The 20,739-nt window shown below is 44.9% G+C and overlaps 1 protein-coding gene across 1 annotated transcript in view; it reads right to left on the minus strand.

The window, feature by feature from the left end:
- The window catches only part of PIK3R1 (phosphoinositide-3-kinase regulatory subunit 1), a 161,264-nt gene extending 144,771 nt beyond the window's left edge, over positions 1 to 16,493 (minus strand). Inside the window, exon 1 of the mRNA XM_029575834.1 lies at positions 15,895 to 16,493. Within this exon, the coding sequence (XP_029431694.1) occupies positions 15,895 to 16,228 (334 nt within the window). The 5' untranslated portion in view covers positions 16,229 to 16,493. The remainder of the gene's footprint in view (positions 1 to 15,894) is intronic.
- Between the last annotated feature and the right edge of the window lie 4,246 nt (positions 16,494 to 20,739).

A 20,739-nucleotide genomic window follows, 5' to 3' on the forward strand; every position in this document is an offset into this window, starting at 1 on the left:
CACCATGTGGCCCAGCAAGGTCAAGAGGTGACGAGCCGTAGTGGTCTGGCGAGACTGAAGGAATCTTGCCATGATGGATAAGGATCGTGCCCTGGACTGTGGGAGGAACGCTTTTGCCTGTCGAGATCTGCTCCTATGAACGAAATTTGAGGAGTCAGATTGGATTTGGGGTAGTTGATAAGGAACCCCAGTGACTGGAGCATATCAATTGTGTAACAGAGTGACTGAGATGCTCCCCTTTGAGTTGGAGCCCTTATAAGCCAATTGTCCAGGTATGAATAGATGTGGACGTTGTTTTTCCTTAAATGGGCTGCTACGACTACCAGGCATTTTGTGAAAACCCTTGGGGCTGATGCCAATCTGAATGGTAGTACACGGTACTGAAAATGAGACTGACCTACTATGAATCTTAGGTATTTGTGATGAGGCGGGTATATCGCGATGTGTGCATAAGCCTCCTGAAGGTCCAGAGAGCAAAGCCAATCTGTTCTTTGAATCAGTGGAGCAAGGTTCCTAATGTTACCATTTTGAACTTTTCTTTTCTGAGACTTTTTTTTAGGGCACGCAAATCCAAAATAGGACAAATGCTACCTGATTTTTTTTTGGGATCAGGGAGTAGAACCCTTGACCCCAATGCTGCTGAGGTACTAGTTCTATAGCATTGGATTGTAGAAGGGTCAAGAGTTCCACTTCGTGAAGCGGGGAGCGACTTGATTTGTGAGAGGAGGGGGAGAGAGGAGGGTCAAAAACCCAAAGCTGGCCCTGTTTGTGGGGCAGGTTGAGTTTTTGGTGTTCTATTCTGACGAGTCTGTCCTCTTTGGGGAGGTTTAGACTGTCGAGGACGAGATTGCGGTGGATAATACCTTCTGGTTTTATATTGAAACAGAGGATCTCATGTGAAAGATTGCTTTGTACTGGAAGGATAATCTGGAGGAAGAGCAGACAGTTGACGTAGGGTGTCATGGTGGTCTTTAACTGTGCAACTGTTTCTTGGTTTTTGGTACCAAATAAAATTGTCACCAGTACATGGCAGGTCTGCAAGACGATCCTGAACCTCTTGTCACAAGTCAGAGGATTTAAGCCATGCCCAACGTCATGCACCGATTCCTGCTGCAGAAACCCTGGAGGCGTTGTCAAAGATATTGCAGACTGCTCTTCTCATGCTTACCAGCATCTAACCCCTTGGAGAATGTTAAGCCCTTCCTGGTATTCATCAGGTATAGATTCAGAATACTCTTGTACTCTCTTCCAGAGATTCCTGGAGTATTGAGTTATATAGAGCTGGTATGCTGCAATGCCATTACCTCAATTGGTGCATCAACGAATTGTAGTACTTCAAGCATTTTATGCCTGGCATCCTCTTTTGTTTGCAAATCAAAGGGAATTGTCTCTGACATTTCCTTAATAAAATTTGCAAAAGTCAAGTCTTCAGGTGGGGGAATGTCAATGATCATCTGGAGGTGAAGGAAGATCATCTGAACCATCAGTGTCAGAAGAATCAACTCCCCACGGATAATAAGGGTGGTCACCGGCACCTCCAGGTTGGTGTGGAGGTGCAAATCTAGCCAGATCTAGAGGTGGCACCGATTGAGGCACTGAAGATGGTGAGGGCATCGATGGCATCGTGGTTTCGAAGATCGGTGCGATGGTATGATGCCCGATGGTCCTGGTTCGGGCATCGGCTGATCCAGTTCCTCATCCAAGGTTAAAGGTATTGGCATCTGTGGCTTCACAGGGGCCAATAGCACAGCTGGAACCGCAGGAAGAGCACCGATTAACGAGTCCAGTCTATCTAGAAGAGGAGCTAGCATCGACATGGGATCAGGTATCGGCATGGGGACCGGTGCCGGTGGAGACTGGAATGATCGTAATGCCTGAAGCACCGCCTCTTGGACAATCCTGTCCAATTCCGCCCGAGAAGAAAGCATGAGGGGCATGGCTACTGGGGGTGGAGGCTCGGAAGGTGCAGATACCAGTGGGGAACGACTCAGTGCCCTGAGTCCAGATGGGGAATGGGGCTTTTTGGTCGGTGGCTCTGTTGCCAACGGCTTTCCGATTCCTACATCGGAGACACGTCGATGCTTCTCTCGATGATTGGTCTGCTGTTTGTCTGGCATCAAAGACGAAGACGATGCTTTAGACTGGGAAGAAGAAGAAAAATAAACAGTCAAGCAGTTGATAACCAAACACCGTGAGAGAAAAATGTCCGGGAACAGACCAAAAAAACGACGGGAAAAACTTACCGGCATAGACGATGGTTGGCAGTCTATGGGGAACCCCCGGGATAGGGAAAAATACAAATTCAAGTTTAATTTCCGTGAGGAAAATTTGTGAGGTAAACTCACAGAGCTCCTAGATCTGTGAGGCTATTGCTGCGTAGAAAGAGAGACTGAAGCGGGACCCCTGCTGGATGCAGGGTTGGTACCATGCTGGGCATGCTCAGTGGTGCCAGTCAAAATTCTAGAAACTTTGACAAGTGTTCTGTTATTGGGCTGTTTTAAATAAAAGGTTACAGATTATTTCATGCTTTAAATTCTTTTAGAAATCTGGGGTGGATGCCACCCAGCTCCAGTGTTGTATTACTCTTTAGTTTGTAAAGCTGATCCATTACATCCTCCCATTGTCACATTTATTTTAGTTTATCAGAATCTCCACCATTAAAGAACATTTCAGATGTGGGTATGTTCCCAACATCCTCCTCTGTAAAGACCAAGACAAAGAATTCATTCAGTTTTTCTGCTATTACCTTGTCCTCCCCGAGCACCCCTTTTGCCCCCGTCATCTAGCGGCCCAAATGACTCCCTCACATACTTTTTGCTTCGAATGTACTTGAAAAAGGTTTTTATCAGTTTTGTCTCACTGGCAAGCATTTTCATCCACAGTTTTCTTCCAAGCTGAGGAAGTCTGACCTCATTTACAGAAAAGAATCTGGCAAGATAACATGCAAGAATTTAAACACAACCAAAACTATAGCATCTACCTTGGTAACAGAATCCAACAATTTAAATAAAAAAGGTTTGATCAAACTACTCAACTTTACAAGAGCAACAGCAAAATCAAACAGGAATATGCAGTACTTCAAAGATTTTTTTGAATTCTCTTCTCTACATGCCCAAACAGTAAATGCATAAAAATGTTGTATTTCCAGAGACTTACAATCTTGACATATTTTGATGCATGATAAATAGGTAAAAGCACATGTGTTCTCAAATTGTTAGGGGTTGCAGGGATGGGGAGAGGAAGCATGTATCAATCTCATGGAGGTCAAGCAAATAACCTATAAAACAGGGGAAGGCAACTCCAGTCCTGGAGTGTCACAAACAGGTCTGGTTTTCAGGATGTTCAGCATGAATATTCATAAGGTATACTTGTATTTACTGCCACCATTGTATGCAATTATCTCACATATATTTATGGTGGATACCCCAAAAACAGTCCTGTTTGCAGCACTTCAGGACCAGTATTACCTACCCTTGCTTTAAAAAATGCATTCCCTGGCTCTCCAAGTTAATTGAGCAAGCTAGTTCCATAAAAACATTTAACATTTTCACAGCACTCATTTTTTCCAGCTACTAGTTCACCAACTTATTGGATTTCCTCTTTCAGCTGCAAGCTAGCTATTGAAGAGCCAGCCCAAATACCACCGCAACAAACTGCAAGCCTCTTATTTCTCTAAGTAAACATACATTTTATATACCTGGCTTTCTAATACAGATTGAAATGGACCTGGGACCAACAAAATAGGTTCAGGATGCATCAGTTCATCAGAGCAATGGGTACAAGATAGAGCAGTGAAGAAAGTGCATGAGCAGGCTGCAGCCGCCAGCTAAAAGAAGGCAAATCACCCACACCTCAAACAGGACTCAGAAAGGAGATGGCAGCCTGCGCAGGTCATTGGCACAACTTCCTTTTACATTTAAATAAAGGATATGTGTAGGAAGAACCAGTAGAACACCGACATATCAACTTTAGATTTACTTCTATTTTTTGGCATTTAACATTTTCCTCCCCCCAATTATTTACATTGGACCAGTGCAAGATGACCTTCCAGAAGCACAAACATGAACACTTAAAGACCATTAACCACCAAAGAAACATCTGCTCCGAAGAGCAATACTGTTTTGAAATGGGATGGAAAACACGGAAAATTTGATTTTTGGGGGGTTTTTTTGTTTTGCTTTTTTAAAAGCTACTCCTTCCAATCAAACGTTGTGTGCTAAACATCTATCACTAATGGACACCACCTAAGCTTTCACATGAACAGCTCAAATTCTCCAAATTCTTACATTTGACATGTTAAACTCTCTGCATACACAGTTTTGGAACCAGTCTTATCAAACACAGTCATGATCATTAGGTATAAACCAAGCCTGCCTGCAAAGCACAAGTCATGTGTCAACGCCACACTGAACACATCTGAATATAAGTATCTCAAGTCAAAGTTATTCAAATCTCTAACCCATTACGCCAAAGCCACAGAGCATATAAACTGCAATTTAATCTTACCTGATAAATTTCCTTTCCTTGAGACCTGCTAAATTAGTCCTTACTTATGGGATTTCCCCCTCCAGAACTGCCAGAGAGAGAGGGGGGACACCTTTTTCTCTTCTGTTACATCCAGCTACAAAAGAGGTTCCTGCTTCCTGCTCTGACACAAGGTTACTGGCTACTGCCTTAGGCAGTTGCCAGTAACCTTGTGTCAGAGCAGGAAGGAGACAACTACTCTACACCAATTTGAGATTAAAAACAAAAACCAAGCATGTACTGGAGAGAGAGAAAGCCCCGGATTTGCTCTCCTTGCATTTTTATGTTTAACTTATCTGAACTAAATACACCTTTCCCCTCTCCCCAACCTCATTCTCTTTAAGAAAGGAAAGGATAGAATCTGAAAACTTCTATCCACCTTGAGGAGGTAGGAAAGAATGGAAAGGCAGAGGAGATCGAGCACAGCTTCTGCATTGTGCTAGGTTCTAGCATCACCATATTCCTGGGTGGTTCTTGGACTAGTCTAGCAGGACTCAAAAGAAATGATCAGCTATGATTACAATTCTCTCAACTTCCTGCTAGACCAGGGGTCAGGAACCTTTTTGGCTGAGAGAGCCATAAACGCCACATATTTTAAAATGTAATTCCATGAGAGCCATACAATATGTTTAAAACTAAATACAAGTAAATGTGTGCATTTTATGTAAGATCACACTGTTAAAGTACAATAAGTCTCTGAAAATATTACACCAGGCCTTAAGACACCAATACATCTCCTATTAGGAAAACGGACCAAGTCAGGCTGCTATAGAGTCCTACACAGAAACTACACGCCAGCAGAAAACCTCACCTGAATCACGTGCTGTCCCTCACCTAACATAGAATAAAGAGACCAAAACGCATAACAAGAAGCATGCAGACAAAAACTGAATTGGAAACTGCAACAAGCCAGAGTCTCTGTATGCAGTGTAACAAAGGAAAAAAGAAACATCACACATCCTTATAAAACAAATCAAGAAATATAAAATCATCAGCAGTAAAACTGTACTAACAAAAAGAACATATTTCGAAACAGCTGATGAGTGGAATATCCAATAATTAAAAACTCATATAAAACATTTCCAGATACCAACAAAATATTTCAAAATAGCAGACACAAAGATCCAGTAATGAAAAATAATAAGGATACAAAATTTTTTTTGCTCTGCATACCTGGGAACGTTTGATATCCAGGTGACCTGAGATTGTTCTGAATTAGCAGGAGGTGGGGTGGTTTGCTTGGAACTTTCTCCTCTCTCAGTCACATACCAGCGCTCTCTCTCACACTGGCTCTCAATGACACACCTATACACACATGCTCTCAGTCACTCACATATACAAATGTTTTTTCTCTCTCACTTATATAGGCTCTTAATGACACATTTACACACATGCTGTCTATCTTTTCACGCTTACACACACACAGGCTTTCAATCACATAAATACATGCTGTCTTTTTCTCTCACACACAGACTCTCATTCACATGCTTACAAACATGTCCTCTCTTTCTCTCATTTACACACAGGCTCTCAATCACATACTCACATGCTCCCTCACCTAAATCAGCTCTCAATCACACACAGACACACATGGTCTCTCTCTCTCATTTAAACACAGGCTCTCAATCACATACTCACATGCTCCATCACCTAAATCAGCTCTCAATCACACACAGACACACATGGTCTCTCTTTCTCATTTAAACACAGGCTCTCAATCACATACTCACATGCTCCATCACCTAAACCAGCTGTCAATCAGACACAGACACACATGATCTCTCTCTTACTTATACACACAGGCTCTTAATCATACATACACATGATCTCTCTCACACACAAAGGATCTCAATCATACACACATACTCTTTCAAACAAACAGGTTTTCAATTACAAACTTACACATACAGGGTCCCAATGGTAAACTTACATTCATGCTCTCTCTCTCTCACAGGCAGGATCTCAATCACAGACATACTCTCTTTCACATATACAGGCTCTCAATCATTCACATACATGCAATCTCTCACTCACACACACAGGATCTCAAACACACATGCTTGCTCGCTCATTCACTCTCTCTCTCTCCCCCCGGGAACTCGCGGCAGCAGCAGCCACCTCCCAACGCTAACCTCCTTCATTTTCAGCCCTCGCGGAGGCGAAGGCGGAGTCCCATCGGCCGCGGTTGAAGATTTTCATTTTCCTCCGAGCCGCGCTGCAGTCTTCTTCCCGCGCAGGCACCCGATGCTCTCCACTTCCTCTTCCGGGCCGCGGGAAGAAGAGAGCACCGGCGTGCTCTCTTCTTCCCGCGGCCCGGAAGAGGAAGTGGAGAGCATCGGGTGCCTGCGCGGGAAGACCCGCGCAGGCACCCGATGACTCCAGCGCTGGCACCCGGCTGACACCCGATGACTCCCGCGCAGGCACCCGGATGACTCCAGTCGGCGTGCTCTCTTCTCCTCCCCCCCGCGGCCCGGAAGAGGAAGTGGAGAGCATCGGGTGCCTGCGCGGGAAGAAGAGACCACGCTAGTGTGGTCTCTTCTTCCCGCGCAGGCACCCGATGCTCTCCACTTCCTCTTCCGGGCCGCGGGGGGGAGGAGAAGAGAGCACGCCGGTGCCGCTGACTCCAGCTGTCCTGCCGCGTTCCGCCCGGGCTGACAGCATTTTAAGCCCGGGCGGCGGAGGACCGGGGAGCAGCTGGGTCAGCGGGGAACCGCGAAGTATGGCGACACGTGTCTGCGAGCCAGATGCAGCCCTCAAAAGAGCCATATCTGGCTCGCGAGCCATGGGTTCCCGACCCCTGTGCTAGACCAATCATTACTTATGGGACGTACTTAAGCTGCTAATCCTTCAGGCAGGAGGAGAGTGTTGCCTTAAGAACACTTGCTCCAAAGGCTGCATCCACCTTTGTCCACAAATCCAGTCTAATGTTTGGTAAAGGAATGAAGTGGGGATCAGAGAGGTCATCCTATATTTTATTTATTTATACAGTTTTTATATACCGTTGTACAGAACAAGTTCTATCTCTACGGTTTACATAGCTCATATTATAAGAACATGATAAAAGGAATAAAATGAAAAAATACAATATCAAATTAAGATCAAGTTAAAATAGCAACTAAATTAATATTAAAAGATAAGAACAGATTAAGAACACAAACATACTCATACCAAAGCCCCATGTTAAACATCACTGTCCATTTCAAAAGCTTGTCTAAAAAGCCATGTTTTAAGATCTTTCTTAAACCTCTTCAAATTTTCTTGCAACCGTATTTCTGAGGGCAATTTGTTCCAAAGAGTCGGCCCAGCGATAGAGATAGTGCGTGCTCTGACTTCGCTTAGGTGTGCAGACCTGACTGTAGGAATTGTCAAAAGTGCTTTATTTAATCGACCTCAGATTGCTTTGAGGGATATGTAGTTTTAATGTCTGCTTGGTTAAAAACTCCACATGTCACTATATAAAATTTTATGAATAAAACATAAGGCTTTATAAGTGATCCTACTTTCAACTGGTAACCTGTGTAAATCCTTTAAAACTGGTGTAATATGGTCCATTCTTCTGGTATTCGAAAGAATGCACGCAGCTGTATTTTGAAGAACCTGTAGGGGACGAAGTGTTGCTTTTGGAAGTCCTAACAGGGTAGAATTACAATATCTATATCATCTAGATCCACTGATAACACCTTTGCTCAGGATGCTGCCTGAGCTCTGGTAAAGTGTGCCCATAGCCAGTGCTCTTTTACCCCCAAGTAGATATGCTGAGGCAATTGCTTCTTTGATCCATCTGGCTATTGTAAGCTTAGCGACTACCTCCCCCCTCCATGGGCCTCAGTGTCGTACAAATACCTTATTAGTATTCCGGAACAGGTTCGTGATTTTTAAGCACCTTAAGAGTATGCGCTGGACATCCAGTAGATATTCAGAGCTTTTATGCCTTAACTTGTCATCCTTAAAGGCCAGAAGAGATACTACCTGATTCAGATGAAAGGGAAACATTTTGGGTAAAAAGGACGGACCCAGTCGGAAGGTGATAGACTCCAGTTTAAAGACCATAAACAGCCACCTTTAAAGAGAGATTCTTTAGAGACGCTTATCTCATTGGTTCAAAGGGGGCCCCCATTAGGAACCCAAGAACTAGATTAAGGTCCCACTGCAGGGCTACTGGTCTAAAAAAGGGGGCCCAATATGCTTAACAGACTACATTTGGGTGTGCACCTACCTACAAACCTTTGACAAAGGATATGGCTGCTACTTGTACCTTCAAAGAGTTAAGCCTTTACCCAGCACTTTCTGGATAAAAATGAAGATGCAGGAGATCATAAGGATTCAAAAGAAATTCTTGAACAGATGCAGATATAAGCTAGGGAAGTTGAAGGTTTTGGTGCTTTCAGCATGATCGCAATAACTATGTGGGAATAGCCTCTCTTACACAGGCATGCCCTTTTCAAAGGCCAAGCCATAAAACCAAATGGAAGAGCCATTGGAATCAGGCCATGCCATAACAGGCTGTGCTCCATTGCCCTTGTGCTACTTGCCTCCTCCCCCACTACCCTCAGCTGCCTGTGCTGGAATCCATGGTTATGGTGATACAGGAAGGGGGTTCTAAGTCCATGCCTTTCAACAAATTGGAGGGGTCTATTCACCATATTAAGGTCTTCCTTACTGACAGGCATAAGGGGAGGTGAAAGTCAGTCTAGGGACTCTGGAGACCACTGGGACAGGAAGGAGTGCTGCAACACATCCATAATCAACTCTGGCCCAAGGAACTAGGTTTATTATGGATATCAATCCTAAGAGATGAGATAGAAAGCACCAAAAATGTGGGACTGAGACCTGAAAAATGTGTACATGAGATTAAATTTGGTTATCCTCTATTGTATTGAAAAACTCCAGGGACTGGATAGATTGCAAGCTGCTTTCACACAGTTTTCCACCCAGCTGAGCTGCTCCATATTACTGTACTTGAAGCTAGTTGGCTTTCCTAAAGAGACTTGGTTCTGCTAACCCAGTTGTCCATGTAGGGGTGGAACCAGTATGTCCTGATTGCATAGTACTGCAACCAACACTATCACTTTGGTGAAGGTTCTTGGGGCAATCGCCAGACCAAAAGGTAGGGCCTGAAATTTAAAGTGTGTCCCCAGTACTCAGAAGTGCAGCAAATTTTGATTGAAGTCCCATATCAGGATATGAAAATAGGTTTCTGCTAAATTGAGGGATCCTAGAACACTCCCTTCCTTACTGACATGACCGAGCAGAGTGCCTCCATGCATAAATGTGGCACCCCGAGACACTTGCTGACCCTGAGGTCTAAGACAGACTAAAGAGACACATCCTTTGAGGACCACAAAACAAATTAAGTACCCCATCCCCACTCTGTTATGGGTACTGGAATGATGGCGTGGAGATCCTGCAGCTTTGTCAGTGTGGTCATTACTGCCTCAGTCCTGGCCAGAAAAGAACAAGGAGATGCCATAAAGACAGAGGGGACCGGGTTCACTAATTCCAGGGAGTACCTCCTTCAAATTGTGTCTAGATCTCATCGATCTGATGTAATGTAGATCCATTCCATATAGAATTGTCAGATGTGTCTGCCCAGACATATCACAGAAAAAACCCTCTGAATATCAAGATGGGTGACCCAAAGTCTCCTGTGTAAGCATGTGGACAGAGGAGCCTGAGGTCCTCATAACCGCCCTGGGCCACTTAAGAGATGAGCCCCTATATGCGGAAGCATGAGGGGGTCCCAGTAAAGCAGATGCTGGTACCATCCCTGGCTTTTGTATAGTGCAAAGAGACTGGTGCATTAGGAGCATGAATTTCAGGTAAAGCACTTCTATGGGCACTTGAGGCAGTCCCATCTGTTGATATGAGTATTCCCTAGGCAGAGGTTTCATGCCCTGCTTCCCTACTGAGGAGTCATCTGAAGGGGGAGCCCATTACTCTAAATGTACACAGGACCTGAAAGTTTTCTACATCTGACGTGCTCAATGTTGAGGCTGCACTTGCTGCTCCCCACCCCTCCCCCAGCGATGGCTCTGCCCCTTCCTCCCAGGGAAGGGAATTAGCAGCCATATCCAGCTGCTATGTTGGCTCAGTGTCTATCATACATGTGAGCCTGCAACTGTGGGTAGCTATTTTGTGCCACATGCCACACACTATGGCATTTTGTTTGTTTTTGCTGAGTAGCAAGATTGTCTGGCATGGGAGGGGTTGGCTTAGTGTCAGAAAAGCAGCCGTGGGCCCTCTAGTCTAGTAAATGTGCATGCTAAACCAAACACTCCTGCAACCCTGGACCTTGTACACCAATTCCCATGGGGAAAAGGTTACTCACCATCTCCGGAGCCCAGTACCGTGCCTTGAGTCAGATGCTGTAGTAAGGCTCCTACCTTCATTCTGCTTCCTGTTTCTTACTCTTTACTTTTCTTTTTTTTTTAAACTTTATGCCAGTAACAAACAAAAAGGGAGAGCAAGGCAGGATGGTGGGCAGGGGGGAGAAAGAAGTCCAGCTCCTTGTCCCCTGCTAATTACCCCAGGTCTCTGAAGGAATTAATCCCCTTTCAGGGCTGCTCAACCAGACCCCTGGGGTACAGGGAGTTAAGTGTCGCCCCCCCCGCCAAAAAAAAAAAAGTTACAAGAAATTGAAAGAAAGGGTTCACCCCCCCCCCCTTTTTTTCTTTTAGGAGTAGGCTACTACGGAGTGAAACAATCCCTAGAGACTGCTGCCTTTGGAGCCAGTAGGTTTAACCAGGTCGAGAACTAACCAGGACCCTGGAAGATGACTCCAGATTTGTCCGCACCTGCTGGAGAGACTAATAGCAACTGCATAAGGCCACATCTCTTATAGCTGAACTTAATGTCACAAAAGAAAGGCATGTCCTCTGTCTCTGGCAGCTGGGGGGGGGGGGGGGGGGGAAGAATCCCATGAGTAAGGACTGGTCTAGCAGGAACTTAAGTAGATATTATGAGAACTACTACAAAATGAATAAAGAAACTGAATTTGACCAAAGTTACTGAAAATGCAAAAGTTTTTAAGAGCATAAAATGGAATCATCTCTACAGAAATATCTTCAAACCTTCCAATTTGAAATTAAAAGTTGATGAAAAATAGTATAGCCAAACAAACAAACATTTATATAGATTATAGAAATAAGTTCTAAAACAGGCACCAGGAACAAACAGACTTATCTTGATGCATAGTATTTTCACACATATCCCCAAAACAAAAAAAGACCAACAACAGTCAAGCCAGTTTCCCAGAAATAACTCCCGAGAAAATACAATCAGAATGCTTTTTAACGAGGATCTAACATAAGGTCTGTGTCTCTGAGCCGAAGAAACTCCCTGCTTGGTTTCTGACAGAGTATGAGACCCTGTACAATATGTCAGGGTTAAGAGGGAAGGTTAATGTCATGTCACTTGACACCATTGGGGAAAGAAAAACCATCTGGACCATAACCACACCAGGAGGATTTAACCTTCAGTGAAAAAAATCAAATTGAAAAGGCTTAAAAAAGCAATACAAAGTGAGTGCCAACAATGGACAGAGCCATGTATCTTCAGCCTGGGAAGAAGCACTTTGGCCTGCTGCCCAAATTAAGCTCATAGGAGATGATCTCCATTTGTGGCTCTGCCTACGAAACAGCAACATTTCTATCTTGGCAAATACTTCCAGAAACTTAAAGAAACAGTTACCACTAATCAAGTACCAAGCAGCCTTTAATATATTAAACATTAAAAATAAAATGCAAAAGTGTATGCACAGCTTTGTTCTGCAAAGTGCCATTGCAAATCAGATTAGTCAGCCAATTACTACCACGTTCACAGAATTTTGAAGAAAAAAAAGGGGGGAGGGGGAGGGGGAAGGCTGTTGAATGTTTTATTCCTCCTCCATTCTTATCGCCTACAGATGAAATTTTAAAATTTCTTTACTAAATAGATTATGTAAGTACTCCATAACACTACACACACGTTCACCAATACATGTTCTGGCCACTGTGGAACAGTGTTGAAAATACACATTGTATGCTTGGTTTTTGCCACAATTTTCCAATTGCACAAACTTCAAGAATATCAGCGAGAACTTACTAGTGACTGCACAACTGTACTGGCACATGTTAACTACTTTAGTATGTAAGCAACTGCTCTGCCCCCTTCCTCAAAAAAATGACAGCTCTCCTTCTGATCTCTGTAGTGCCACACAACACAAACAGCTCCAGGACAGGCTCTGCAGAAAATGGACTGCAGCTAGAGAGGAAATGCACAGAACTCCCAAATTATGGAGAAGAAAAACAATGCATTTCTAACTTCTACTCTACATTTTTGGATATACTACAAAATATTTTAGCGCTATGTACCCTCAGAGCATGTCGGCTTTGACTGTGGCCAATGTGCAACCTTCACGTATTTGCCAGTGATGGGTATAAGGGTGTGTGCGTTGGGGTGGGGAAGGGACTTTAAAACTGACACCAATCAATGTTTAGGAGGCAGGGAAAAATTTATTTTACACTCATTTACAATAAGTAAAAGTATTCTGGGTTTTTTCCTCCCCCATTTTTTGCTTCTTTGATCTCCTTCATCCCCTTTCCTAATCTCCATGCACCAGCCTCTTATCTTGCCTCATCTCCCTCCAGCAGCATCTTCCCACATCCAAGTCTCTCTTCAGCAAAACTAATTTCTAGTAAAGAAATAACAGCATCTCTCTCCTCCCTGTGGCAGTGGGATGAAAAAACTGCATATTTTCATCTGTCCCTGGCAACTTTTTTTTTCCACATGGTAAGCTGCTCACATTTTACAAATGGAATTTGAGGGTTGCAGCTGTGCACTTATAGATTGCATACTTCAATACTTCCACCATCCTTTGCATTGTGCTTTCCAAAAGTTAATATTTCTTCACACTTTAGTTTTTATCAATTTCTATGGTTTTAAGTGGGTTTTGTTCCCCCAATTGTCAACCTTCTCAGATCCTATAAAGATGTCAATTTTTGGCCCCTCAAATTTTATTTGTATCCTTATTTTAGGATTTTTTTTTCCAATGTTCAATAGTGTCATGCAAAATATGAGCTACTCTTAAGTTTTTGTTTTGGAATGGCAATTTTCTGATAGGATCCTAAAGAAGAATCTCCCCACACAGCCATAAAGCAAATATTCCATGGGTTACTCTACTCCCCTTTTGGGGATGCATTAGAATGCTAGCAATGAGACTATCAGTTCTAAATATATGCCCATTTGCCTTCATTTTTTAAGCAAAGGGAAAGTTATAGCAAATGAAAAGGATCCAAAGAAATAGTTTTCAATTGTAAAGCTTGATAACACTGTCTTAACTAGACAGCGCTTGAGCAGCAATTTCTGTCTCAGGCAGCTTTATCCAGTGAGTTTAATCTTTCCAAACAGTGATCCCTCCTTAAAACTCTCAACACACTGATATCCAATAAATTTAATCATATTCACTATGTTTTAATAGTCAAATTCCATTTTATAAAAACAGCCTTTGTTAAGAAAAAGATATTACAGCCTTTCATCACATCTTCTATAGAGCAACTGCAGTACATTCTCATTTTGCACAAGATAATTTCTTATCTTGAGCTCCTGGCTGTCTCATTTAAAAACTTTTTAGACTACAGCTTAATCATCTCTCTTCTGTAAGCATCTCGAAGATGATATTGTGTAGATATCTTTGGGATATAACAACTAATCTGAGCAAACATGCATGACAGATTTTAGCAGTCACCATTACTGAAATGGCCTGGAAGAAAAATATTTCTGTTTGTTCATGTAAATGTAAAATGCAAATATTACCGTAAAACTATAATGAAATACTTTAAACAGGCTTATAGGTCATAAACTTAGATACAGTACAGCCAGTCTCGTGGCATACCAAAGTTTTCCTCCCATTCTGTCTCTATGGGAAAAAACATCTTAGTTAATCAGCCACTGTATCCTATCAAGCTCTTTATCCTCATTTCTAGCTAAAGATTTTTCTGTTTTTAACTGCAAAAAGGTCAGTGAACCATATATTCTAAGGGCACAAGTGGATCCTGGGAGGATAAATGCCTGAAATAAGGAAATGTAGCCACACAAGGCACATGGCTTGTAATAATTGGGGGAGGGGGGCGGACCCAGAATGGAAACACTTTTGACCTTCTTTCCTGCTTTATGTTCTATTAGGTTAGGGGTTAAAACTGTGTTCTAGATTTACCAGACAGGGATGAAGTCCAATAAGGTAACTTGCTGTACATTCTATTGAAATAAAACCACATGCAGAATCAAAATATACCCACCGAGATTTGATAGTACATAGGTGACAAAACTAACGCCACTATCAAATTTTAGAGCTTCAACAATATTAAGCCACTTTAGTCATTAAAAGCTAAATTGAATCTCCCCACACCTCCCCTTACTGCTTTTCGTTTGCAAGTCTTACTGTCAAGCCTTAGTCCAGTAGATGGCACTTTTATGTCAAACCTAAATTCCGTCGCCATTTTTCCCTCCCACTAAAAAGCCATCGCTTAAACATTTTTTCTTCACACGGAAATCAAACACTTTTGTTTATAAACACATGGCTAACATAAAAAGTAAAACAAGTGTGGCACCCCCTCCAGCGCCCCGGTACGGTGGCTGCTGTCACAGAATCCTCGGCTGAGAAGTGGAAGAGGGAGACGGTAGAAACCAGTTTACCATCTCCCAACACCAGAAGTCAAACGAAGGAGCCTTTCCCAAAGAAATGATTAAAGCAAAAGCCTGGGGCAGGACACTAAACTTCTCTACATCTCCGCCTCAAGGGCAAACAAACTTCGGTCAGGGGTACCCCAGACGTGCAGAATGCCAGACTCCCTTCGGTTCGAGGCAAGGGACTCTGTACTGGCGGACGGTCAGTCCTCTCGGGCCAGGCTGAAGGCTCCCTCGGGGCTTTGGGACGTCCGCTGTCACACGGAAAGCGTTGCACACCCGAGGTCGAGATGAGCAAGTTCAAGCAGATGGGAGGGAGAGCCAAACCAACAAAGTTATTACTCTACAAAGTGTTAAATATCGTCTTAGGAGACTGAAGTTTGTTTCTTAACTGCTGCCCCATCTCGGGGAGGGAGGGAGAATATGTCGCGAGCATCTAGAGCAACATTGCGGGGAGCTTCCCAGCTCGCGGGACAGCAGGTTCTCGTGTTTGGCTTCCCTTTCCACCTGAAGTTGCTCTCCCAGTCCTCGCCCGCTGCCCCCTTGAGCAACGCGTGACAGCCAACGACAAACTCGGGAGTATTCGCACGAAAACTGGCAAAATCCTCTACACGGCTCCGGCCCAACAGCCACGAAATAAAGACGGCACGGCGCCGTCGGCCAAAACCAAAGTGCACGACCCACAGCGAGAGCCGTCGCCGCACTCACCCGGCTGCTCTCCGTCCACCTCGACTCTGGCGGGGCCCGGGGCCAGGGGCAGGGGCCGGACGGGCCGGGGCTTGGGGGTGGGCGCGTAGATCTTCCTCCGGCCGATGTACTCCACGTAAGTGCCAGGGAAGTCGCCCCGCTCGCCCGTGCTCTCGTTGCAGCCGTTCAGCCAGCCGATCTCTTCGGGCTTGGCTTCCTCGCCTTCGCCGAAGCCCAGCGCCAGCAGCGTGCCCTTGTTCACCGTCAGGACGTCGCCCGCGCGCAGGTCGATGTCCTCTTCGCGCTCCTTCTTGTAGTCGTACAGGGCTCGGTACTGGTAGCCCTCCGCGGTCATGGTGGTGGGGGGGGGGGGCGGTAGGACGCACGTGCCACGGAGGAGAGGGCGGGCGAGCTCTCTTCGAGGCAGAGTGCTGGCAACGCTGCCCGGCTCAGGCGCGCCTCACATTTCTCGCGCTCGCACGCAGCCCCGTCGCCTCCGTCCCTGCCTCTCTCGCTCCCCGCCGCTGAGTGCCTGCCCGCCCGACTCCACAGGTTTCACAGTACGCAGGCGCCGTCAAAGAAACAGACGATGCCGCTTGCCGCATGCGTGCGCTTGGTCGATTGCTAGCTCGGAAATATGACTACTGCAGCGCGGCCGAAGCGGGGGGGGGGGGAGGGGGCGTTCCCACTTCATCGCGGAGACTTGCAAAGATGGGCGGTCTTAAGATTTGTGGCGGCCATATTTGATTTGGACTCCAAACGAATTGTTATGCAACAACTGGAGACTGTCCCTTAGACATAGATGGTGAACAAGGGAAGAGAAGTTCTAGGCTCAGGATTCAGCTCAGAAAAGAGGATTTATTTATATAACCATATAAATATTGAAACAACACTAAATTCTGACGAAGGAAGAAACAAGATGATTAACTAAACAATTAGTTCTTGGAGCTAGGATCAAATAATTAATGCCCTCTTCTTTTAAACACATGCATGAGCTCTGAGGGTGCTTGAGCACCCCAATAACTTATAACTTCTCCTCAGGCACCCGTCTTCTGATCAGGAGCAGGGTACTCCAGCCAGATGTACAGGATTTGAGGTTGCTAATGGCTAGACCCAGCTGAACAGTTCAACCATGGGCTGTCTTTAGACCAACTGGTACCCTGTGCGAAAATTGATTTAGAACCCCCACCAGGTGAAACATAAACATACCCCCTGCCTTGCCTTTTGCACTACTTTGCCTACCCCTTCACCCTCTGCCCAGCACCAGCATCCCAAACCCTTCTCTTTTGTCCCCTTAACCACTCTCTTCTCTCTGCAGTACCAGTATCCCCTGCCACCATTCTGCTCTCCTTCATTCATTCATCCACCCTCTGCTCAGCACCAGTATTTGCTGTAGTTGTATCCAAAACACCCAAGATCAACGATCTGTTGTCTAGTTGCTAAACAGTGTTCCAGATGGTCATTTCTGATTTTCTGGAAAAGTGTTTACAGGATAAAGTAATTTTCTGAATGCACTGAACAGTTACTGTAACTGGACAAAATTGCACCAGGTCTGAGATGTCGATGAAGGGGGCGAGTCTGGGGTCCACCTGTCCCAGCGAAATATTGGCATTCCCTGGAACTGCCTGCTGTCTTTTCTGGTTCTGATGGACCTGCATGCACAGCTCAATGTAGCAGTACATCTTCTCGCTGTAAGGTCTCCAGCAGTTAAATTCATTCTTCCATTCCCACACTGCCACTGCCATGCCCAGAGGAACAATGGCACAATAAGCATTGGAAGGTTTGAAACAAAATGAGGGTTAAAGACTAGTAAAGGGCACAACAGTTCTACATTTTGATTATATTTTATTCAAAACGATCAGTTCCTTGTGACAGCAGCAGAAGGTGTCTATAGTTCAATGCCCTGCAATAAGGATAGCTGCTCAACACCAGTATGCTCCCAACCTCCTCTTTTTGTCCTCCTTCCTAGAGTGCTCAGCAGCACTTACAAGTGTAAACATTAGCAGTTGCACACATAAAGTATTACATACATGAATATATGGTATTTTCAAAACTACATGTGTAAATCTAGGGTCTGAGAGTAACTGTGTAAAAGGGGCATGCTAGGGGCATTCCAGGGCAGGACCAACATTTATGCAAATAAGTTGCTATTTTAAAACATGCCAAAGTGATGCGTGTATGTCTTCTACTTGAATATCTTTACTTCTCATTATCTAGTGTAAGTGATCGTAAATATAGTTAAATTGAAAAAATGATTGGCTAGAGGGTCTGGGTGTTTAGAGAGGATTTCAGGCTGAAGAGCCAAGAGGGGTCTTCATGAGCTGCAGATGGACAGGGCAAACTAGTAGACTAAATGGTTATTTCATTGCCATGCGCATGTTATAAAATACCCTGATTTATATGTGTAAAAGCTGACTTAATGGGGGTTAAGCGTCTATTAGAAGTATGGACCCTTGGGCTGTAGTGAGCATGCTACAGCAGGTGGACGTACCCCAAAGTGGGACAAACTCGTGCTTTGCCTTTATCAACTGTCTCCCTCATAGGTTGAGCCCTTGGGTTCTGACGGCCGGCAGGTCTTAAGTAGGTCCCAGGGGTCATCAAGGAGGCAAAGTTAGTGTCCAGCAAGAGTCAGGGCTGGCAGCAACAGCATAAACAGACAGGCAAAGGGTTGAGGCGGGCAGCAGACAGCCCAATTGAGTTCCAGGCAGAAGGTCAGGTCCAGGGAGCAATCAAGGGAAGTCCAAAGTCAAGCCAAGGTCAAAATCCAGAAGGGCCAGACAATGGAGAGGGGTAACAAACAGAACCAGACCAAGAGAGTCAAGGGCACAAGAAACAAGACAAAGGAGAGGAACACGAGTAGGAAAAGGAACCACAAGACACAGGAAGTACAGAGAAGCACTAGAAACAAAGAAGCAACACACACTGAGGGACCAAGCATTCAGGGAACCTGTTGCCAAGGCAAGGAACACGGGGCACACTGTGCTTAAATCCCCAATACAGGCAATATCATCTCAGCGCAATTCTGGGACTGCTTCTTGTAGGCACGTACATGCGCGCATGCCCTAGTTGCACCTCAACTAGGGCATGCGCCCTAGTTGAGGTGCACTCCACTTATCTAGTGGAGTGCCATTCTTATCTAGTGTAAGATCACTTACACTAGATAAGAATGGCAGCATCCGCGGATCCTGAAGTTCGGTGAATGATTCGCTTGGGAGGTCGTAGAGTTGGGTTGTGGGATCTAACAGTACCTCCCCTTCCCCACAAGGCCCCCTCCACAGTTTCCTAGGTCTGGGCTTCAAGGGAAACCACCAATGGAACTTATGGATTAGTGCGTGGGCTTGAATGTTGGCTACAGGTTCCCAAGAGTTTTCTTCTGGCCCATAGCCTTTCCATGAGATGAGGTACTGAAGTCTCTCTCTTACTCTCTGAACATCTAGGATTTCTGCCACTTCATACTGAGTGTTCTCCCTAGGGGGGCGGTCGATGTTTGGGGCGCAGACCTTGATGGCCAAGATCGAATGGCTGGTTTCAGAAGTGGTATGTGGAACACATCATGGATCCGAAGTGTAGGTGTTAGCTTAAGTTAATAAGTGACATTCCTTAGCTGAAGTACCACAGGGAAGGATTCCTGAAGTGAGGAGCAAACTTCAGAGAGGGTATACGAAGCCTGCGGTGATGTGTACTTAACCACATTAACTCTCCTGGTTGAAACTGTGGTGACAGGCACTGTTTCTTGACTGCCTGTTTCTTTGAACAGGTGGTGGCCTCCTCCAAGAGTTGGTTAGTTATGTGCCAGAGATGGTGTAGTTCCTGGGCTTTGAGACTGGGGCATGGATGTTCCAGAATGGAATCTGCAGATCAGATAGAAGGAGGAAGTTCCTGTTGTCCAGTTAATGTGATTATTGTTGCATATTTTGGCTCAGGGGAGCAAAGAAGCCCAATTATCCTGGCATTGGTTTACATAAGAATGCAGGAAGGTTTTAAGACACTGGTTGGTACGTTCTGCTAGTCCATTTGACTGAGGGTGGCAGACGGAGTAGAAATCTAGGATGATTCCGAACTTTTTAGAGAGACTTCTCCATTACCGAGCAGTAAATTGGACTCCTCGATCCGAGAGAAAATGGCGTGGAAGGCCATGTAGATGGAAGACATGTTGTACAAAGAGTTAGGTTAATTCAGGAGTTGACAGTAATCTCAAGAGAGGAGCAAAGTGAGCCATCTTGGAGAATTGGTCTACGATATTCCAAACCGTGGTATTACCCTCAGAAGGGGGGAGATCTGTAATGAAGTCAGTAGCTAGATGTGTCCAAGGCTCCTTATGGGCCAGCAAGGGTTGAAGTAGCCCCTATGGTCAGGTTCTTGAGCTCTTGTTCACCACATAGGTGGGACAGGTTCCGTGTATCTTTTGACATCGTCCACCAATAGCAGTGAGAAAGAAGCTGTTTAGTGCGAAGAACCCCTGGGTGTCTTGCCAAATGTGAGTCATGTGTCCACCTAAGAACTTTTTCCCACAGGCGTCGGGGGACCATGGCCTTCCCTGCGGGTATGATGATGGCAGAAATCATGATCCTGGTAGGGTTGATAGAGCTGTCTGTGTCGAAGGATTTAGACAGGGTATTGGCCCGCCTTTTTTTCTAGACTGGTCAGTAATGCAGGTCGAAATTGAATTAACTAAAGAACAGGGACCATCTAGCTTGCCATGGATTCGGGCATTGAGCCCGTGTTAAATACTCCAGATATTTTGTGGTTTGTAAAAAAGTTTACCATATCTCTGTCTCTTTCCAGAAGATGGTGCAACTGTTCCAAAGCCAATTTGATTGCAAAGAGTTCACGATCCCCTATGGTGTTGTTAGGATTCTGTGATGT

Source organism: Rhinatrema bivittatum, chromosome 1 (assembly GCF_901001135.1).
Source record: "Rhinatrema bivittatum chromosome 1, aRhiBiv1.1, whole genome shotgun sequence".
Classification (NCBI taxonomy): domain Eukaryota; kingdom Metazoa; phylum Chordata; class Amphibia; order Gymnophiona; family Rhinatrematidae; genus Rhinatrema; species Rhinatrema bivittatum.